Source organism: Leuresthes tenuis, unplaced genomic scaffold (assembly GCF_036924035.1).
Source record: "Leuresthes tenuis unplaced genomic scaffold, fLeuTen1.0.hap1 SCAF_4, whole genome shotgun sequence".
Classification (NCBI taxonomy): Eukaryota; Metazoa; Chordata; class Actinopteri; order Atheriniformes; family Atherinopsidae; genus Leuresthes; species Leuresthes tenuis.
This window is the reverse complement of record NW_027325358.1, coordinates 13,538,496-13,556,942: the sequence shown is the minus strand read 5'-3', so window position 1 is coordinate 13,556,942 and position 18,447 is coordinate 13,538,496. Positions and strand designations below refer to the sequence as shown.

The window sequence follows — 18,447 nt, the reverse complement described above, 5'->3', positions numbered from 1 at the left end:
GGAAATCGCTGCAAAGTTTGCATGCATCAAACCTTTTGCAGAAACTCTTTGGTTCTTTGGTCCAAAAAAAACTCTTTTTTGGACTGATGCAGAAAGATTATAAAGGGTATATTTGTAACAGTCCTGTCGTTGGTTATGCCAGTTTAGTAAAGTTGATGCTGTTGTATTCATCCTATCTGCTGCTATGATGATCTTTGTTTTGTCTCTCTTTTGGTCAGATAACCCAAAGACCCACGCGAAAAATGACTGGGTTTTTACTGGGACGTAAGTCTTTAACTAGAATGAGGTGCCCCACCTTTAAAATAGGTTTGAAATAGTTTGTGTCTATTTGTCATAAGTTTACCTATACAGCAGCAGTTCACTTTGATGATTCTGGTGCGACAAGCTTCACGTGTTTTTTTATCACCCGAAATCGATGGCATCCTCCTCTGACAAAAGATTTCACTTTGAACATACCTACTGCATATGACTACACCTCGTTCCAGAGTAGTTCTGTTAATGGAACACGCAGGAAATCAATGTTTTGATTTGGAGTAACCTTCTCTTCCACTTTGTTCAGTGCTGGTGAGTCAGTGGATGAAGTCACTACTGAAAACATTTACTTTTACAATTATAATTTCCTCAACTTGAATTTGAAATAACAGCAGAAACTAAACAACAGAACAAAAAAGTCACTTGCTAGCCTTTTAACCCATAGCTGTCTCCTCCCTCTCCTTTAGCAAGGTGTTGTGTCTGTGTTAAAAATCAAGGAGCATTCCAGCTTCAGTATTATCTAATATCAGACACAGAATCCCTTTCAGTTCCCATTCATACTCATTTGAAAATCCTCAAGTCCCTCTTAAGGAATTTAGTGACAAATCTGTTAGTTAAGGACTGTTTTCTGATCACCACAACTTTGTTTTATATAAATATTTTATTAGTGTCAGTACCATGCCAGAGGGATTTTTTTCCCTCTATTCTTTACGCAGATAACATACCAGAAGTAGAAACAGACAGCGATAGAAAATGCAAGGTTATAAAAATAAGAAGATGTGCATGCATGTGTGTGAGTGTTTTGCTGAGGAAGAGTAAATCTTGGAGTACAAAAGAATAATCCCAGTCAATGTCTCGAAAGCAGATTCCAACCAGTATATAATCCGTGTCTCTGAGCGGTTTATATTTGGGTGAAGGAGCAGGGTGGAGACAATAAATTCCTTGATATCACAGAACCCATGTCATATCTACCAATATGGTGTATTTTTATCCTCTAAATCCTGCTTCCCTCCATCAAAGAGTTGTCTGCCTGTTTGGGATCCACATCTGGGTCTGTAAATTTGATGCTTTGCTTTTTCAGCAAACACTTCAATGTATACTAAAGATCCACATGAGTCCGTTATTATCCGTCAAGCCTCCCGCAAATCCTCTGGCAACAGGTGCTCCATAAAACCTGTCCCTTAATAGCAGCTGGTGAAAAAGTTACGGGCAGTTCTTTTTTTTGTTTCAGGTCGTTGTCTTCTTTCTTTCTTCCTCTCCTTTATCTGTTTGTCCCTCTTCACCTGATGCCTGTTCAAAGAAAAGGTCAAGTGAATATATGAACTGAACACAAGCAAAAAGAAAAATAAATTGTGAAATGGCTTTAAACAAATCACAATAAATTTTGTCTTTGGTAGTCCAGTGAGTGAGAAAAATATATTTTTTTCAGATAAATAGTTGTGGTAACAGAAATACGCCATTATGTATAAGTTTAGGTTTATTATAGGAGGGTTACTGTGAATTCTAAGTAAAACATTTGCTTCTGTGCAATCAATATTACATGTGAAAGAGGCTTGATATTCATTATTACACTCAGCTAATGTAAGTGTGGCTTGAAGAAGTAGAAGGCAAGTTAGTTCAGAGGTAGCTGCAATGCTGCTGCAGCTGCAGAAAAAAAAAACCTTGAGTGGTTTAGGAACAAATGGTTAGCATATTATGTAATGTGGGTCTTGAAAAAAAGGGGAAGTTTAGGAGTGTGTTTTTATGTGTATGCCATGTGTATGTGTGTTGGGTGGAAATATTGGCCCGTGGGGGAAAAGGCAGGGTGGAAAAATACTGTAAATACCTCAGATCTGTTATCTGTTGTGTTGGTGTGAGAAGACAAATTCAAACAGGACAGACCTTCAGATGTGAAATCAACCACTGCATAAATGTATACACACACACACACACACACACAGAGAGCTGTATGCTCACCATTGTCTGTGTCTGAGTTTGGGCTGACTTGACGTTTGTTGGTGCACATGCACTCTAAGTGATCCTCCAGCCTCACCTGCACCTCCCTCAGTTTTGGCCGTCTCCGCACGTACTCCACTTTTGCCACCTGACAGAGACAGAGATGAAAGATTCAGGTGAGGAAATCTTTTTCAGAACCAAAACAGGATGAAATGTGTCTTTACCTGCTCTGTGATTCCAGTCAAAAGGCCTGAGAGAGATTTTTCACACCAAAAGTTGCAGTTTTACAATAGTTTTTTGAACGCCCATTTCTTTGCCTCAAATGCAGCACCTTCATTGAAAATGAATGTGTGCTCCTGGTTGCTGTGTTCCCATCAATAAGGATCTGAGCCACTGTTCTGATGATGACTATGTACAGAATGTTCTCCCCCTTCCTAGATGTCACATCAGCATTTCAAAATTTCCATCAAGGTTAGCAGCTGCTTGCACCTGCTGTTTATTGGCTACAGCGGTGTGAACACCTAAGCAACTCAAACCAGCGGTATTCCAACTGATATACTGTGCCAAGCGTAATAGTTAGTCCTCAGTCTTTCTTTTCGTAATGTCAAAGGTACAAACTTACTCTTTGAAAATGCAAATTAATGTGGAGGCTAATCCACTGAAATTTCAAAAGTCAGGACAGTTTTATTTCATCATTCTCATCAGAGTAGGGACAATGGCCGAAAATGAGATGTTGCTGCAAAGAGGCTTCAAATTCTAAAACTTAATACATAGCTTCATCAGATCTAAGCAATCATTGTGAGCATCCATGATTAGTTTCTCAAGATCTGGCCTCATATTAAATATGTTCACCATCATCCCCTTTGTCACTGAGTTACTTCATTGATTCAGAATTAATTACTTCATTGCCAGAATGGCCAGAAAGACGGCACAATTTTTTCATTGCTGCCTGGAAAAGCAGAAAAGTACTTCTGTTTACATTTGTCATGGTTGCAAAAAGACAGAGAATTTTAAGAGTCAGGACTAACTCCATCATCAATGTAGAGGGCATTTCTGCACCAGGAAACAGAAAACTCAAGAGATGCAACAACATATATTAGACTACAACAGTAGATACTAAGATGCTGTATAAGCAAGTAAGTAAGTGACTCCATAATTTGTATGTGTGCGTGCTTTTAGAAAAAAATCACATTTCATAAAAATATGGATCTAATACTATTTCAGGCTTAATTGTCAGAATCACTATTGTCTCTTTGAATCCTATCTGTATCCTCATTTCAAGTAAAATGAGGCAGCAGGATTTTCAGAGCATCTGCTGCAGACAACACTTTTCCTGAGCTTGTCCACAAGTTTAGATAAAAATGGCTTGATTTCACTTCCATTCAATTATGCATATTTTGTCTTGAGACAGCACACGCCACACTTGTTGTTGAATGTCTGAGCATAGCTGCTGAAACAGTACTTGCTCTGAAGCACGTTTTCATGCGCACAAACTGAGCATACACCAATCCAGTGACACAAAACGTACAAGCACACTTCTTGCTTCACACTCACAATCGGAGCCAATTTAGTTGAGCTCCAGGTGTGATTGCACAAGCATCTGTTTCAAGTCTGAACAAACTCTGAAACGGCCAGGCAGAGACTTAAATAAAAAAAAAGGAGAGAAAAGGGCATAAGGGAGGAGGTTTATCTAAGGTAAGAAACTCTACTGCTAAAGCATTCATCACCTGAGGATTTGGCGTTCATGACATGATGGCAGAAGCTGAGCCGTGATAACCTGCAGTGGACTGTTTAAGTATACCATCTAAGCAAGTATGAATCTGCCCCTACATGGCCACATTTAAATGTAGAGGTGCAGTAAGAAATCCAAGTCTTTACATCGAGTGCTAAACAATGTTAGTCCGTTCAAATGACAAGTACAGCAGATAAAGCCATGCAAAGAAGTGCACAAGTGAAAGTAAGTGTGTGTCAGTCTTAGAGGTGTTGGGAAAGAATGCGTTCTCAGAAGAAGTGTCTTCAAAAGACTCTTGAAGGTAGAGCGGGTCGCCCCTGCTCTAATTGGATTGTCTTGTTCTACCATCTTGGAATCAAAAATACAAACAGTCTGGACCATTCATCAAAAGGCATTTGTCGCATCTCACTTTACACAGGAGCATCGCAAAAGTACTTGCCTTAACATTCTACCCTGAACGACCAGCCAGCTGGAGCCTATGATAGATCTATCAGTAGTTACATATACTGTGTGTGTTCTTATTCAAAGGTATGAAAACTAACTGCATCGTGTACATTAAAAGTAAACTGAGACAATGATGCGTTTTCCTGACTGTAAGCTGATAATTAGTGACATACATGTACACACACACAGGACTTAAAATGGAGCCTGGGCATCACATCTTGCAGTCTACCCCTTTAATGCTTTAACAGTTCAACAAATTCACATGTGCACAAGTGTGAATCCTACCTTAGTGAGAAGACAAACACTGTGGCTGTTTTTTTTAAAGAGTTAAGCTTTTTAAAGTATTACAGCTACATCAAGTTAAATGCCCAGAATTGCAAGATACATGTAGCTTCACTGTCACTAACACAGTTGAGGCACCTATGAACTTTAAGAGCTGGACATTGATCTACAGGGGTGCCTTAAAGTTCCTCTATTATTGTATTGACCTAAAAAATCATCAGATTTTCACACAGTTCAGTAAAGTAGAACATGGAAATCCAAAGAAGCAAATGAGAAATTGCTGTTCTTTATCTAATATGTAAAGTGATCTACTGTAAAATATCTCTGAGTGGTAAAAGTATGTGAACCTCATTGATAAACTGAAGGTGAAATGAGAATTTTCAGTCAAGGCTGTGACAATCAGACTTGAGTGGGCGCTCTGTTTTATTCAAAAGAAACATGTCATGGTATGTACCAATTAGATTTCTGAACATGTCAGATATAAGAAGTAAGATGCTTATCGGGCAGGAAAGGGTTACAAAACCATCTCAGAAAAGAGTGGGTTCCATCTATCCACAGTCAGACTGATTTTATACAAATTCGGAAATACACCCTTGTTACTTTCCCCCAAAGTAGCATTGCCAAAACATAAATCTCTGGAACAAGCTCCAGCTGTACAAAGTCAGAAGGAAGCGCTGTGCACGGAGGCAGAAAAGCCACACTGACTATGACGAAAGCCACAGTAGCTTCTCCAGATGAGCTATTCCTTCTCTTTTTCTGGCTAACTTGCGTTTACTGGACAACAGCTCACACCCACTCCAGCTGAACTGGAGCACACAAAAAGAAGATGAGAGACTGTCGTGTTTTCTTCAGACAGAAATTGGGTCTTTAAAAACTAATATTGATCACATTTCTATTTGAGCTGAGCTTTACTGAGTTAAATGAGACTCCTAGTTGGGAAATCAGAGGAAGTGCTCCCTTCACACACAAACTCGTTTGACAGCAACTGTGAGGAATGTTATAGCGTAAATGTCAACTTTGTCCTTGTGTTGTACTTGTCTTACATTTGGCTCTACATGCTCACTGTCTGTTCGTTTCATTTAGTTTTTTTATCATAAGCAAAGGCGAGGTTCCTTTTAGCTCGTACATTTTTACTACTGGATTCTATCCTGTGTAAGATGTGTTGAAGTGCAAATTTGTGGTAGGAAATAGTAGGAATTGCTGTGGACATTAAAATTGCCGGTCTCTGTGGTGATATAATGATTTCGTGTTTGTTGCATGAACAGTTGATAAGTTAGTTTCAGCACCCTTTAGAGCTCGAAGCAGATGCAGAAACCTAGAATTACTGTTGTACTGCCCAGCAAAGACTGCATACTTTTGCTTTAATATTTATGCATCTGCACGACCCTGAGACTCTTGAACTTTAACCCTTGAGGCATTTACTTGCTCCAAACTGAGAGACAATGTATCATTCTCCTCCAAAGTACAACAGTCTTGAAGTTAGAGTTATAGACTCAGATCTCACCTGTGACATGAACCAGATATCAGTTATAACGGTGAAGATATGTGCTAATGTTATCTTTTTTTTCTCTCTCTCTCTCTTTTTCTCACATGCGGCCATAGCACCTAAACCTCAGTCTTGCCATTTTCCCTCTGGCTGTATGTGAATGCGGTTGCAGTCGTGACCGTTTATCCTCTTACGCTGAATCTCAGCACATGTGAGTGACTTTATTTTTGATTTCCTCTGTAAGCAGAGTCCTTTCATCTAAGATTGGGTTTCAGCAGGGCAAAGCACATAAAATCAAACTCGCCCTTTCCTCTTCCTTTTTTTTCACTTTCTCCCTCTTGACCTCTGGCAACACTCTTAATACTTCTTTCATTTTCAAATCTTTCACTACTCTTATTTTTCCAGCCACCTACCTTTCAATCTTCTTTTTCTAACTTTTGAGTAAGTTGTTCATGTATAGAGTCCATATTTCAACTTCTGTAGTAAATATTTAATGTTCACAGCTAGCATGACGATAGATGGTACTGTGTCATAAAATTGTTTGGAAAGAAAGGGCACTTTTAAACTAATTGGCATCTGATTGGATGATCCATTTGTCTATCACATGCTAGCTTCAACTGGTCTGTGAGTAAAAATCAGTACCACTCGTGTCATCTTTTACAATGTTCAAATATGCATGCCAGATCCTCCTGCTGTTTGCAGAATACACACACACTTGGGTCATCTCCCAGTTGGCTGTCTGTAACTGTGAGCCAGTTGGGGTTTACTGTGTCTTATTTTCAGCTCTGGGTGATCAAAAGGAAGCTATTACTTGAACCAACTCACTGCCAGAATCTCACACACCAACACACACACTCACACAGTAGTTAAGCTGGGAGGAATAATTGTTTTTGGCAGATTTCAGGTGTATTCTTTCAGTAAGCTGCTGTGTGCCCTCGGTGGTTTTATGTGTGTGTCTAGAGTTTGTGTCACTTAATGACAAATAACGGAAGAATTTTTTCAGAATGTTTGTAGAACAATAACCTGTTTTTACGATGGATTAGTGCCAACATTGTGTTTGTTTGTGTTTTGATCACATACTTTTGATACTGGGAGTGTAACAAAAAGTTACTGTTTATACCTCTAATATGTAGACTCAGCTTGAAATGGTCTATGATTTAGTTAAACACAATCAAAAACAACTGACAAAAGCCTACACAGTAACAGTATACAGGAATGATCAAAAGTTTGGGCACAGCTACAAAAGTCCAAAATTATTTTATGACTGGCACTGTCCTTTATTGGAAAGTTTATTCCAGATGAGAATAAGACAAAAGGTGTCATAAAAAAGAAAATCAAACCTAGACCAGTAGTAGTAGTAGTAGTATATCTCTTAAATGGAAGGAAAAACATCTGCTTGCAGGAGGAGGTGTCATTTAAACAGCTATAATCTGTCAAAGCAATCAAGGTTTAGTGTTTAGTCATTAATCGCTGACAATATAAATGTACCACAGAGATCATAAATCACCAGCAATAATTTGCTGATTGATTTACAGTCTGGAATGAAAAATATTCAACAGGGTCAATTTCTTTATTCACCAGTTCAACACTACATTGTTGCTGGGCAACAACAACAACAACCTTGTTATGTTTACACTAAATTGCCTTGGCTTATATTTAGTCAAATTTGAACTAACAATTCTAGTTTACAACAGTTATTTAGATTTTCTTGGATACAGTTCTAAGTCTGAGTATTCTAAGTATGATGGTTACCCTGTAACAGTATCTGAATAGTCTGTTGTTCAAGTATGATGTTCTGATTAAACTGAAAAATTACTCTGAAAAGAAACACCCACCACCACCTCCTGACAGCATCCATCCATCTTCTATACCCGCTTAATCCAACTCAGGGTCGCGGGCGGGGGCTGGAGCCCATCCCAGCTGTCATTGGGCGACAGGCAGGGTACACCCTGAACAGGTCGCCAGTCCATCACAGGGCCGCGCAACCATGCCCACTGACACTCCTGGGGTCAGTTTAGAATCATCAATTAACCTAACATACATGTTTGTTGGGCAGTGGGAGGAAGACAGAGTACCGAGAGAGAACATACAAACTCCACACAGAAAGGCCCCAGCTGGGATTCAAAACGGGAACCCTCTTGCTGTGAGACGATGGCGCTAACCACCGCGCAGCCCCTCCCGACTGCAGGTACAGGAAATATCTCTTTTTTATGCCGCTCAAGTCATAAGAGGGGGACAGGTTTCTCTCCTCAACTAAATTCTCTGTCATTTTACACAACTGTAATTCCCCCAATTCAAACACAAAGAGGAGAACATTGTATCCAACACTTTGGCAAACTCATTAAGGTAAAACCAGGTGCACACAAGAAGTGCAGGGGACTTTTTCAGATACAAGACGCAGGATTTTGCCTTCTACCTTGACAGTGCGGTGGTGTTTACGAGCTGCCTGGCACCTCATGTTGCTCGTGTTGCAGCAGCCAGTGCAACGTTTCACCTCGACGCAGGGAGGCCAGATGATGAAGTTGGCCGAAGTGGGGTCCACCTGGCTCCTGGGGATTTCATAAATTGTTGTGCGCACTTTGCACACGGCTGGAAAGGCCTCTTCCACTACTGCAGGTGAACAAAGAGGTCAAAGGCTTTTCATCAAACTTGCAGTAAAAAAAAAAGCAACATTTTGCCCAAAATACAAGATTTAGCATATTTTATAGTTGAAGCAATGGCAATATTAATATAGATGTAATATGAAAATGACTTTAGCACATTCAGTTGTCCGTATGTGTGTCTCACCAATGCTCCTCCTTTGTCTTGCATGTGGGTGGGCTTTCTTTAGATCGGAGTAGCTGTGAGAGAAGTCCTTGTGGTAGCTCCGTTTGTTCTCTGTGATCACCTCGTTCTCTGGATGGAGACAAAATAACACACACTTTAACTGTTAACACAAAGGTCTGTGTAAAACACACTCACTTGGAGACCTATCTTCTTACTGATAACAAACTTCCACTAAGTTTATTTTCTGGGAAACATTAATGCTCTTCAACTCCAATTCCAAAGAAGTTTAAATACTATGTAAAATGTAAATTAACCAATTCAATAACCAAAATTTTATCTACAATAGAACAGAGGAAAAAAATATATAGTTTAATCTCTTATGGAAGATATTAGCTCATCTTGAATTTGATTGCAGCAATACATCTAAGAAAAGTGTGGACAGGGCCACGTTTACCACTGTTTAGCATTTCTTCTTCTTATAAGAACATAAATGTCTGAGAACTGAAGGATCCATTCGCTGGACTTTTCGGAGAGGAATGTTGCCCCATTTGTGTCAGGATTTCTAGCTGATCAACAGTCCTGGATAATCTTTGTTGTATTTTATGTTCCATGAAGCACCAAATGGTTTTAGTTGGTTTAAGTTTGGTCTGCAGGCCAGTCCATCAGTCGGACTGTTCTACAACGAAGCCATGCTGTTGTAATAGATGGAGCATGCCGTTTAGCATTGCCATGCTGAAATATGCAAGGCCTCAGCTGAAAAAAGTCATCATCTGGATGGAAGCATATGTTGCTCTAAAACCTGTTTATACCTTTTAGTATTGATGAACGCACCTCCACACCATCATTGATTCAGGCTTTTGAACTGAATGCTGATAACAAGCTTGATGGTCCCTCTCCTCTTTTGCCCAAAAAGATTTCAAATGTTGATAAACTGACCACAGAACAGTTATACACCTTGCTAAAGTCCAATCCAAATGAGCTTTGTTCCAGTAAAGATGGCGGATCTTCTCGATGATGTTTCACATACGGCATCTTCTTTGCATTGTTGAGCATTAATCTGCATTTCTGGATAGAACATTGAACTGTGTTCTCAGACACTGATTTCTGGAAGTATTCCTGAGCCCATGCAGTGCTTTCCATGACAGAATCATGTCTGTTTTTAATGTAACGCTGTTTGAGGGCCTAAAGATCATGGATGTTCAGTACTGATTATGAGTTGTATTCCTTTCACACAGAGTCTCCACATTTACTGAATATTTTGATGATATTATGTACTGCAGATGATGGAACATAGAACGATTTGCAATTTTACATTGAGTTACTTTATTCTAAAATATATATACAATTTGAATAATCATTTTTGCAGATTGCTGAACATTTTGCCCAGCTTTACTTCTGAGAGACTCTGCCTCTCGAAGGTGCTTATTTTATAGGCAGTCCCGTTACTGACCTGTTGCAGATTAACCTAATTAGTTTCGACATGTTCGTCTAGCTGATTCTTTTTTGATACCACTTCCTTTTCCAGCCTTTTGTTTCCCCCAGTTTCCTAAAAGAGGAAGATTAGAATTCATCTTTTGTGAACCACGAAAATTCAGATTTTTCCACATTTCAGTGATATCTGGCCACTACATTTTCAAAAATGTTATTGGCAAAATTGTTGTTCAAGTCTAAAGTAGAAAATCATCCTTACTTCCCCGCTCTGGACCATGAGTGAGCTGTCATGATAAACTATAGTCTGATTGATGGATGAAAATGTTTTTAAAAACTTGGACGCTCGCACCCAGCAGCAAGCTGTTTATTACAAACGTCTTAATCAAGTGTCTTCTGATCAGAGACTAAGTTTAACGTGGTTATTCTAACTTAGTTATGATGTTTATATGTGTCAACAGGTTACTGAGTTCATGAATGCTCGCTGAGAGAAACACAGTCAGTGAGTGTATGAGCTTGATAAATCAAATTCACATAAATGCACAAACACACACACGACATCAAGAGCTTACTCTGAGGTCACTCATGGGTTGTCAGCTGAGAAAAGCTTGTTATGTGGAGTCAGTGCTTTAAACATTAAGTCATTAAAGCAATACACTCAGTAAAACTCTACCATCATGCTGGAATGTCGAATCATTTTTTGTTAAGTAGTTTTGATGTGAGTTTTTTCTCATGTCCATACTTTTTATATTTGTTATATGAATAACTTGATTGTGCAATCTGAATATTGATTCTATATTGACTATTTGATACGTTAAACCAGACAAAAGTGAATCTGAGGTCAGTTTATCTCTGAATCTAGCTGGTCATCAGACCAGACTGTTTAATGAGTTTAGGATGTGAGCCTACAGTAAGACTCAATCTCTGTCTGTGTGAAAGCAGGCTGACAGAGAAAGAATGAAGCCTGTCCAGAAAAAGAATTGCAAACGTTGAAGCAGCGTTCATGGGATGTTTTACTGATTTATATATTTGCACAATCACATATCCTGATGAGATCTACCTAAAATAAAATGGTCTGGAATGAGCAAAATATTCAGATTATTTTCAAACCTTCACAGTTGTCCCTGAAAAGAAAAAAAAAAAGAAACATGGAAACACATTAATTGGTTTCTGCAAGGAATAAATTCATAAATTCTCAATCTAAACTTTCATTTAGTCAACCATTTCTCCACTTATCCAAAGTGTAGTTTCACAATCCATAGTTAGAGATAGTCAGATGCTAACATACCCCTCAGCTGACATGATGGGAATAGCGACACATGAATATCAACATGTGTAAGCTATAACCATTTAGATTTTTATCCCTTACTAACAATTCATACATGTAGACCAAACCATGAAGATGATTCTAAATATGACCAATGCATTTTTAACGCCTCACTCAAACCATTCGCAGGTGAGAGTGCAGTAGAAAAGTATCTAATTGTGAGTGGGAGAGAAGTTGAAAAATATAGTGACTGATGAAAATATTGATCAGGAATCTCAAACAAGCATTTTCTTGCACATAAATGTTCTAAATCAAAAGGGGGAATGGTTTAGCACCCCCTGCCATCCCCTCCAACCACAAGCCTTTGGGACTATTCATCATGGTTCATCAACATCATGGCTGAACAGGTATGGTGACATGGGTCATCAAGGTGCTGACATATCACAACTCTAGCTGTATCTATGTAGGGAACAGTGGAAGAAAAATATGGTAAATGTATGATTTTTTTTTTATGATAATGAGATCGGTTTGTTTGAGCAGTTGAGTCCAACCAACGTATTTGACAATACTCGACTTGTGTCATATTTCCATGATCATTTAGTAATCATTAAATCAAACATATAAAAACAATCTAAATTGATGTTTATCTTTAATCTTTAAGTGATGATTTACCACTGTGCATGTCAGCATATGACTGGCAACCGCACTGTGTAGATCATGTTTTCAAACAGAGCTCTGTTTTTGAGTTGTGTGCCGTGCATGTGAGCGTGTTTCAGTTGATTCAAGCCACAAAAAATCCAGAGATGTGCTCAAAGCCAATAAATTCTTGTGTGTTAAGAGGAAGTATTTTCGGGTGTCAGTGTCTGAAGAACACACAAAGGTTCCTTGCAATAAGTGTGAATTGTGTCAACACAATTTCTGTTTGATTCCAATTACAAAGCCCCACTTGTCTTTTCATGACTGTGCATGTATGTGTGTGTGCAAGCACTCACTCAGATGCCTGCTTAAATACACAATGTTGTGGTGAAACACAACAAAGTCTACCTCCGACATCTCCCTCTCCATCTGTGCGTCTGTCTCTCGCGCCCTGACATGTAGGAATTTGAGCATGAATTATACATAGCAACACAGCAGCCTTCCAGCGAGCACTCCTCTCAAACCAATAATGGGCAGCATGACAACAGTATAATGAAGTGAGCCACTTGACCCCCACCGAGCCGGGGAGTCGTCACACTCGACATTTGCATCTCAATGATGCCAGGATTAATGGTGGCACCGCTTTGCTCTGCTCTGCAGACGTGAAAAAATGAATCAGCTGCATATCACAGGCAACGAGACAATCAGAGCAACAAAAAGTTTGTATGGCTGGAATTAGGAGTCAGACAGAAGTGTACATGCCTGTTTAATGCCACGGTTATTCCTCCTGTCTCACTTCGCAATTTCAACTCAGATTTATTATCTGGATCATGAGGACTGGCACCAGTGTTTATTGATGGTGATTACAAGAGTCTATTAGACTTACAGACTGTTTAGCATAGAATTTAACTGTGCACACAAAAGCCCTTTTTGTGCTTCTAGTTACAGCTCAAACTTTATTGCCAACACAAAGGAAAACAGAGATGTCACAGTTTTTTAAGAGAAAAAAAATGTTGTTCTCCCAGCAACATCTGGCGAGGCATCCAAGTAACGAGACGACACAGTATCCTTTTGCTCTGCACCGAACCAGATGCAACTAATGCCTCAAGTCAGAGTCTTTCAAGCAGAAAACATGGATGAAACAGAGCCTTGACCAGCCAAGCCTCCACTGGCTGATCTTTGCCAACTAGTAGCTCTTTAAATTTTCCTTTCGAATTTCTGTCGATGAAATGCTAAAATAAGCTGCTCCTCTCAGTTACTCAACATCGCAGAAGTTAGAAATCAGTGTTTAAGTCATGTCCCCCACTCCTCTTAAGCATTTCAGACCATTTGTCTGATTAACATTCACTGATTTCCAACTAAATGAATTACTTTGGTTTATTTTCACGACCACACATAGAAAATATCTCTCTCCTCCAAACAGTTTATTCAAGCTGTTAGGATTTAAAAAGAAAAGAAAATAATCAAGTTTCACTCGTCCTGGCTCAGCAAGACTGTCTACTTCTCACTCTTAAAATTCCTAAACAAATTCTAATGCTTGCTTCTTTAGTCCACAGAGGTCTTGCCCTAAGTTGTAACTCTGACCTTGTGTCCCTTTCTCCTCCCTGAGACCCTCGGGTGGTGCTCATCTTATTGTTCCAAGTTCCAGACTTAGACACAGAGGTGAGGGAGGCTTCACATTTAGTGCTCCTAGATTTTGAACTAGCTTGCCTGAGGACATCAGGGGTTCAAACTCAGCTTTGTGTTTCATGGATTTCTAAAAACTAACCTTCAGAAATTCCATGCAGTTTTTATCTTATGGATGTTTATTCAATTTTATTTGTACATGTTCTTTTTTGTTGTTTTTCTAGTAGAAATGATTTTGAGTTGACTGTTGGAGTACATTCAAAGTTACAGCTGCACTTTAATGTGGCAGTATGAAAAAGTTATATAAACAGACTAATTTTATGTGAAAACGTTTTTTTTCTTCATCTTTGGGAACTGGTTCGCAGGAATGGAATAGGTATAATAAAGTGCTTTACCTACGGAGTCTATCTCTAGTAGCCGCTGGAGGTCGCTGATGCTGCGGATCTCGCTGCGGGAAAGCCGCTCCAGCAGCTCCCGAGGGAGAGGAGACTCCTGTGAGAGGAAAGTTGGTCGGTTTTATTGGTAGTAAAACTACAAAGTCACGTTCACTGATGCGCACAAGATGCAAAATGATGATTTTGCAAAGACTATTTACCCTGAAAAAGCTTTTACTAAAGCAATTATCACACAAATAATGTGCGCTTTGTAAAAGCTTTGCGCGTAATTACGCAGAGAGAATTTGTTACTTGCAACAAAGCCTTCAAGGTAAGGCTCTGTTCTGAAATAACTGGTGGTGACACAAATCTAAATGTAACAGTGGGCAGGAGAAAGGATCAATCACAGAATATTTTCATGAAGCTCACCTCAGCAGCTGTGCGTAACAGGCAGAGGTAGCCGGCAAGGAGGTGGTAGACCGCGGCTTTCATCTCCTCTCAGATCTGCTGCATAGGCTCCAGAAGGGGGTGAAGGTCCACAGGAGGAGCCGGGCTGTCGCTCCCTGTTCTCGAGAACCCTGAACCATCCCTCGGGAGGATAGGCCACCTCCACAACTTCAGTAAATACACTTATAAAACGTCAGATGATCTTTTTAAATCCTGAATTATCGTAAAGTAGAGAGGCAAACTTGATCGTCTCGCGTATCCAGTGTAAATCACTGCGGGTGACAAAGGGCGGATTCTCCTAAATGATGAGTGACCATTAACCCCTTAAGTCAGAGGTGGATGAAAATACAAACCTCAGGGTTTCAGAGCCATTTGTCCACTAGTTTAAAGCATGACACACATAAAGCATTGTCTAGTCGTTCAGTTTTTCTTCTGGAGAGAACAGGTGCTGATGAATGTACAGGGACGTCTTTTTGCATCCACACATCCAGTAATATCCACTAATTTGTCCTCAGTATGATCCAGTGAGCGTCTTGGTATTTAGTGTGGGCAAACCGCTGACATCTGTTGAAGTATTTAAAGTGAATCACCCCAAGTTGAGCACTTTTCTTGTGGTTAAGAGGAGGAAAAAACGAGCAAACTACAAGAAAAATCTCCTCTCTGCTGTACGGAGGAGCGTGATGTCAGCTCCCAATGGTCCTGTGATCTCCAGGGTGAATGAAGTCGGGATGCTTTCAGTCAGTGAATATAGTTGTGCGCGTCCTCGTTGCACTCAACTGGGAGCGCGCTTTGCATGATACACTGGTGATCGCAGTAGCAGAGTTCACTCACGTGGCATTAAACCACATCGGATAATCGTGAATTGATCACAAGCTTACGTCACTTTTTCCACAATGTTTAAAGAAGAGAAGCACGAAACTATTTGGCTTTTATAGATAACTACCTACTTTACAGTTGCTCTCATGTGGTCCTCAAATGTTTACGCAGGGGAACTTCATCTATCAATATGATAAACAGTGAAATCTGGACTTTTGTCTGTCAGGAGTTCAATTCAAAGTTTAATAAGTTGATTTTACCTTTAACAGAGACTCTTGTCCCTTCACTTTTTTTAATTGTATGTAAGACACACAAACACTTGCACTCACAACAAGAAAACTGATGAGTGAAACAGATTAGTGGCCCTGTCTGCTGTGTAATAAGCCTCATTAATGAATGTCCGGTCTGTGATAAAACTGATTGAGAGAGAGGAATAAATACTTTCTTTTGGTCTACTTCCACCCTCACACATCCAGTTTTGAGGCTGCTTTGAATGCAACATAAAGAACATTTCAAATTATGTTACAATATAAAGAACTGTAGTCACACCTTCAGAAAAACTGTAATTAAAAAAAAAATTGCATGCATATACTCGTGGAATCAAAGAGGCATATCTCTTTAGAAATGCTATTTAAAACTTACTGAGAGAGAAGTCTGACTAATGGAATGGTCTGCTTCACTATATGGAAACAGTAAAGACTTTGTTCGACTGAAAGAAATATTTTCCTACTGCGAAATAAGTTAATCTTGAAAAGAGTGGTGCATTTCTCAAAGTTGAAAGTTATGTGGGCTGCATGGTGGAGTGGTGGTAAGTTCTGTCACCTCACATAAAAAATCCCAAGTGGTCTTTCTGTGTCTAGTTTGATTGTTCTCCCAGTGCATACAGGGTTCAGCTTCCTCCCACTGCCTAAAACCTGCATGTGTGGTTAATTAGTGATTCTTAATTGACCATAGGAGATTGACTTGGTTGTATGTCTCTGTGTTGTCCTGTCATGGACTTGCTGTGTTTCCTGCCTCTCTCCAGCTGGGATAGGCTCCAGCACCCCAAGCTCATGAGCTCCTTGGGAGGTGGCTCTAGATTTTGATTGGAAATAACATCAAGTTGGCTGTAATGTGTGAATCACATATTATGGAATACAAGTGCGCATCAAACTGATTACCAGCTCAATGAAAAACATTGATTCATTGTTTCATTGATTTATTTGGGTCAGTGACATAATTTTATGAGGGAATGTAAAAGGGGATTTTTTTTCGCTGGTCTAAAGCTTCCTAAAGCAGCACTGGAATCTGGAAATCTGGAAATCCAGCCCCAAGCATTCAAACATGCACATACACATTTATGCTACTTTTGTCTGCTTTTTGTTCTCATTCCCGTACTCACACATTATCCTTCATCTTACAACAAACACAGTCAGTTATGAAGATTCAGACTTTGTGGTTCTTATGAAGACAAAAGAGCAAAAAATTACAATAGAAGAAAAGAAGAAGAAAGGAAGAGGGGGATGAGGAGAAAAGATGACAAGCTCTTAAAGAGTGAGAGTAAGAATGGCAAAGAGAAGATAAGATTGTTGGCACCAAGATGAAGCTCATTTGGATTAAAGAAGATGAACAGTGTGTGTGTGTGTGTGTGTGTGTGTGTGTGTACGTGTACGTGAGTGACATGCTTGGGAAGAAAATCCAGCTTGTGTTGGACCAAACTTTCCCCCAATTAAAACCCATTTAGTCTGACAGAGGTTAATACCATCACAACAACTTCCACCCCTGACTCTAACCTTCCATATCCCCTTGGTTGGCTGCAGTGTAACCAACAGAAACACACACACCCTGTAAGATGCACACACAGAGAGACAAAGAACCGGAATGATGGAGGGGAAATGGGTCAGAACTTGAAAAGCATCACCGGTGCCGCGACGCCTTCACTTCCTTCTGGCAGCAGCTTCTTCTATGAACTCTCTGGTGCATCCAAGTTACTCTGTTGTGTCTTCTTCTTTCTTCTTTTTATCCTCTTCTGATGTTGTTGTCTGTCTTTGGGCCAGCAGGGCTCCCTGCCATCAGGGCTAAAGTGAGCGTCACGGACAAAGAGAAGGAACATCAGGGAAGTGCTCTGTTAACGTTTTCTGGTAAAACCTTTGTTTTGTCCTTAAGCTCAGTGCACCCAGTGCACAGTAGAAAGCTAAAGCCAAATTCATTTGCATGTACTGCATTTATCAAGTGTAAGGCACAATGTTTTCTGTACTGGGCCATTTATGCTGCTTCACTGTTTTGCTCTTATTGTTAATCAGCTGCTAACACAATAAAATAAAAGGTTGAAGGAGGGAAAAGCTATTAGTGAACCAGTTGTCCTCAAAATGTGTGGATTTCTAGAATAATGTCCTTTAGACAGATAAAAGAAAAGTAGAGATGTTTGGGAAGAAAACCACTGATTTGGGAAAGAAAGAGACCAAAAGAAATTCAGAGGGAATCAAAATTAATTCACAAGGTGATGAATAAAAAAAACAAAAAGATTTAACCAGGTGGAGGTTAATTTACAATGGTGGAAAAATACCCATTATAAACACTCTTTTCTTCCAGCCTCAGCTATGTCCAGATAGCATTAATTAATAAAGCCCTTTGAAAAAAAAGTCTGAATGACTTTCACTGTTAAACCCAGAGTAAGTCCCCTGTTGGACAACAGCCAAACCCAACTGTGCTCAACATGAATGTTTGGTCATCTGCCAACTGGAGACTTATCCTGGATTATCATCTGAAACATGCTGGTATTTACCTATCTGTAAAAAGTCACCCAACGCACCCCACCCCTCTGTTCATCAGTGGCCACAAGAGAGAATGCTTTATTTAAGTCAGTTTGGGGGAGTGAAAACACAGAGCTCTTTTGCTGTGTGAGTCACGAAGACATAGAGCCATCTTAAATTAGGGTGGGGGGGCACATACAGTAAATGCTGGACCTCCCACTTAT

The 18,447-nt window shown here is 39.7% G+C and overlaps 1 protein-coding gene across 1 annotated transcript; it reads right to left on the bottom strand.

Annotated features, from left to right (window-relative positions):
* Positions 1-558: 558 nt before the first annotated feature.
* Positions 559-15,282, bottom strand: LOC140305705 (platelet-derived growth factor subunit A-like). The gene is made up of 6 exons (XM_072384676.1): positions 14,658-15,282; positions 14,250-14,346; positions 8,919-9,026; positions 8,548-8,741; positions 2,209-2,335; positions 559-1,542 (listed from the first exon to the last, which is right to left on the bottom strand). Exons 1-6 carry the CDS (start codon positions 14,718-14,720, stop codon positions 1,532-1,534), a joined length of 600 nt encoding a protein of 199 aa, XP_072240777.1. The 5' UTR covers positions 14,721-15,282; the 3' UTR covers positions 559-1,531.
* Between the last annotated feature and the right edge of the window lie 3,165 nt (positions 15,283-18,447).

Excerpts from the sequence above, each read along its gene's own strand:
- LOC140305705 (XM_072384676.1), bottom strand. The coding sequence starts at position 14,720 with ATGAAAGCCGCGGTCTACCACCTCCTTGCCGGCTACCTCTGCCTGTTA. Across the intron at positions 8,742-8,918 it reads AAGACAAAGGAGGAGCATTG|TAGTGGAAGAGGCCTTTCCA; the intron begins GTGAGACACACA and ends GTTCACCTGCAG. Across the intron at positions 2,336-8,547 it reads AACACCACCGCACTGTCAAG|GTGGCAAAAGTGGAGTACGT; the intron begins GTAGAAGGCAAA and ends TGTCTCTGTCAG.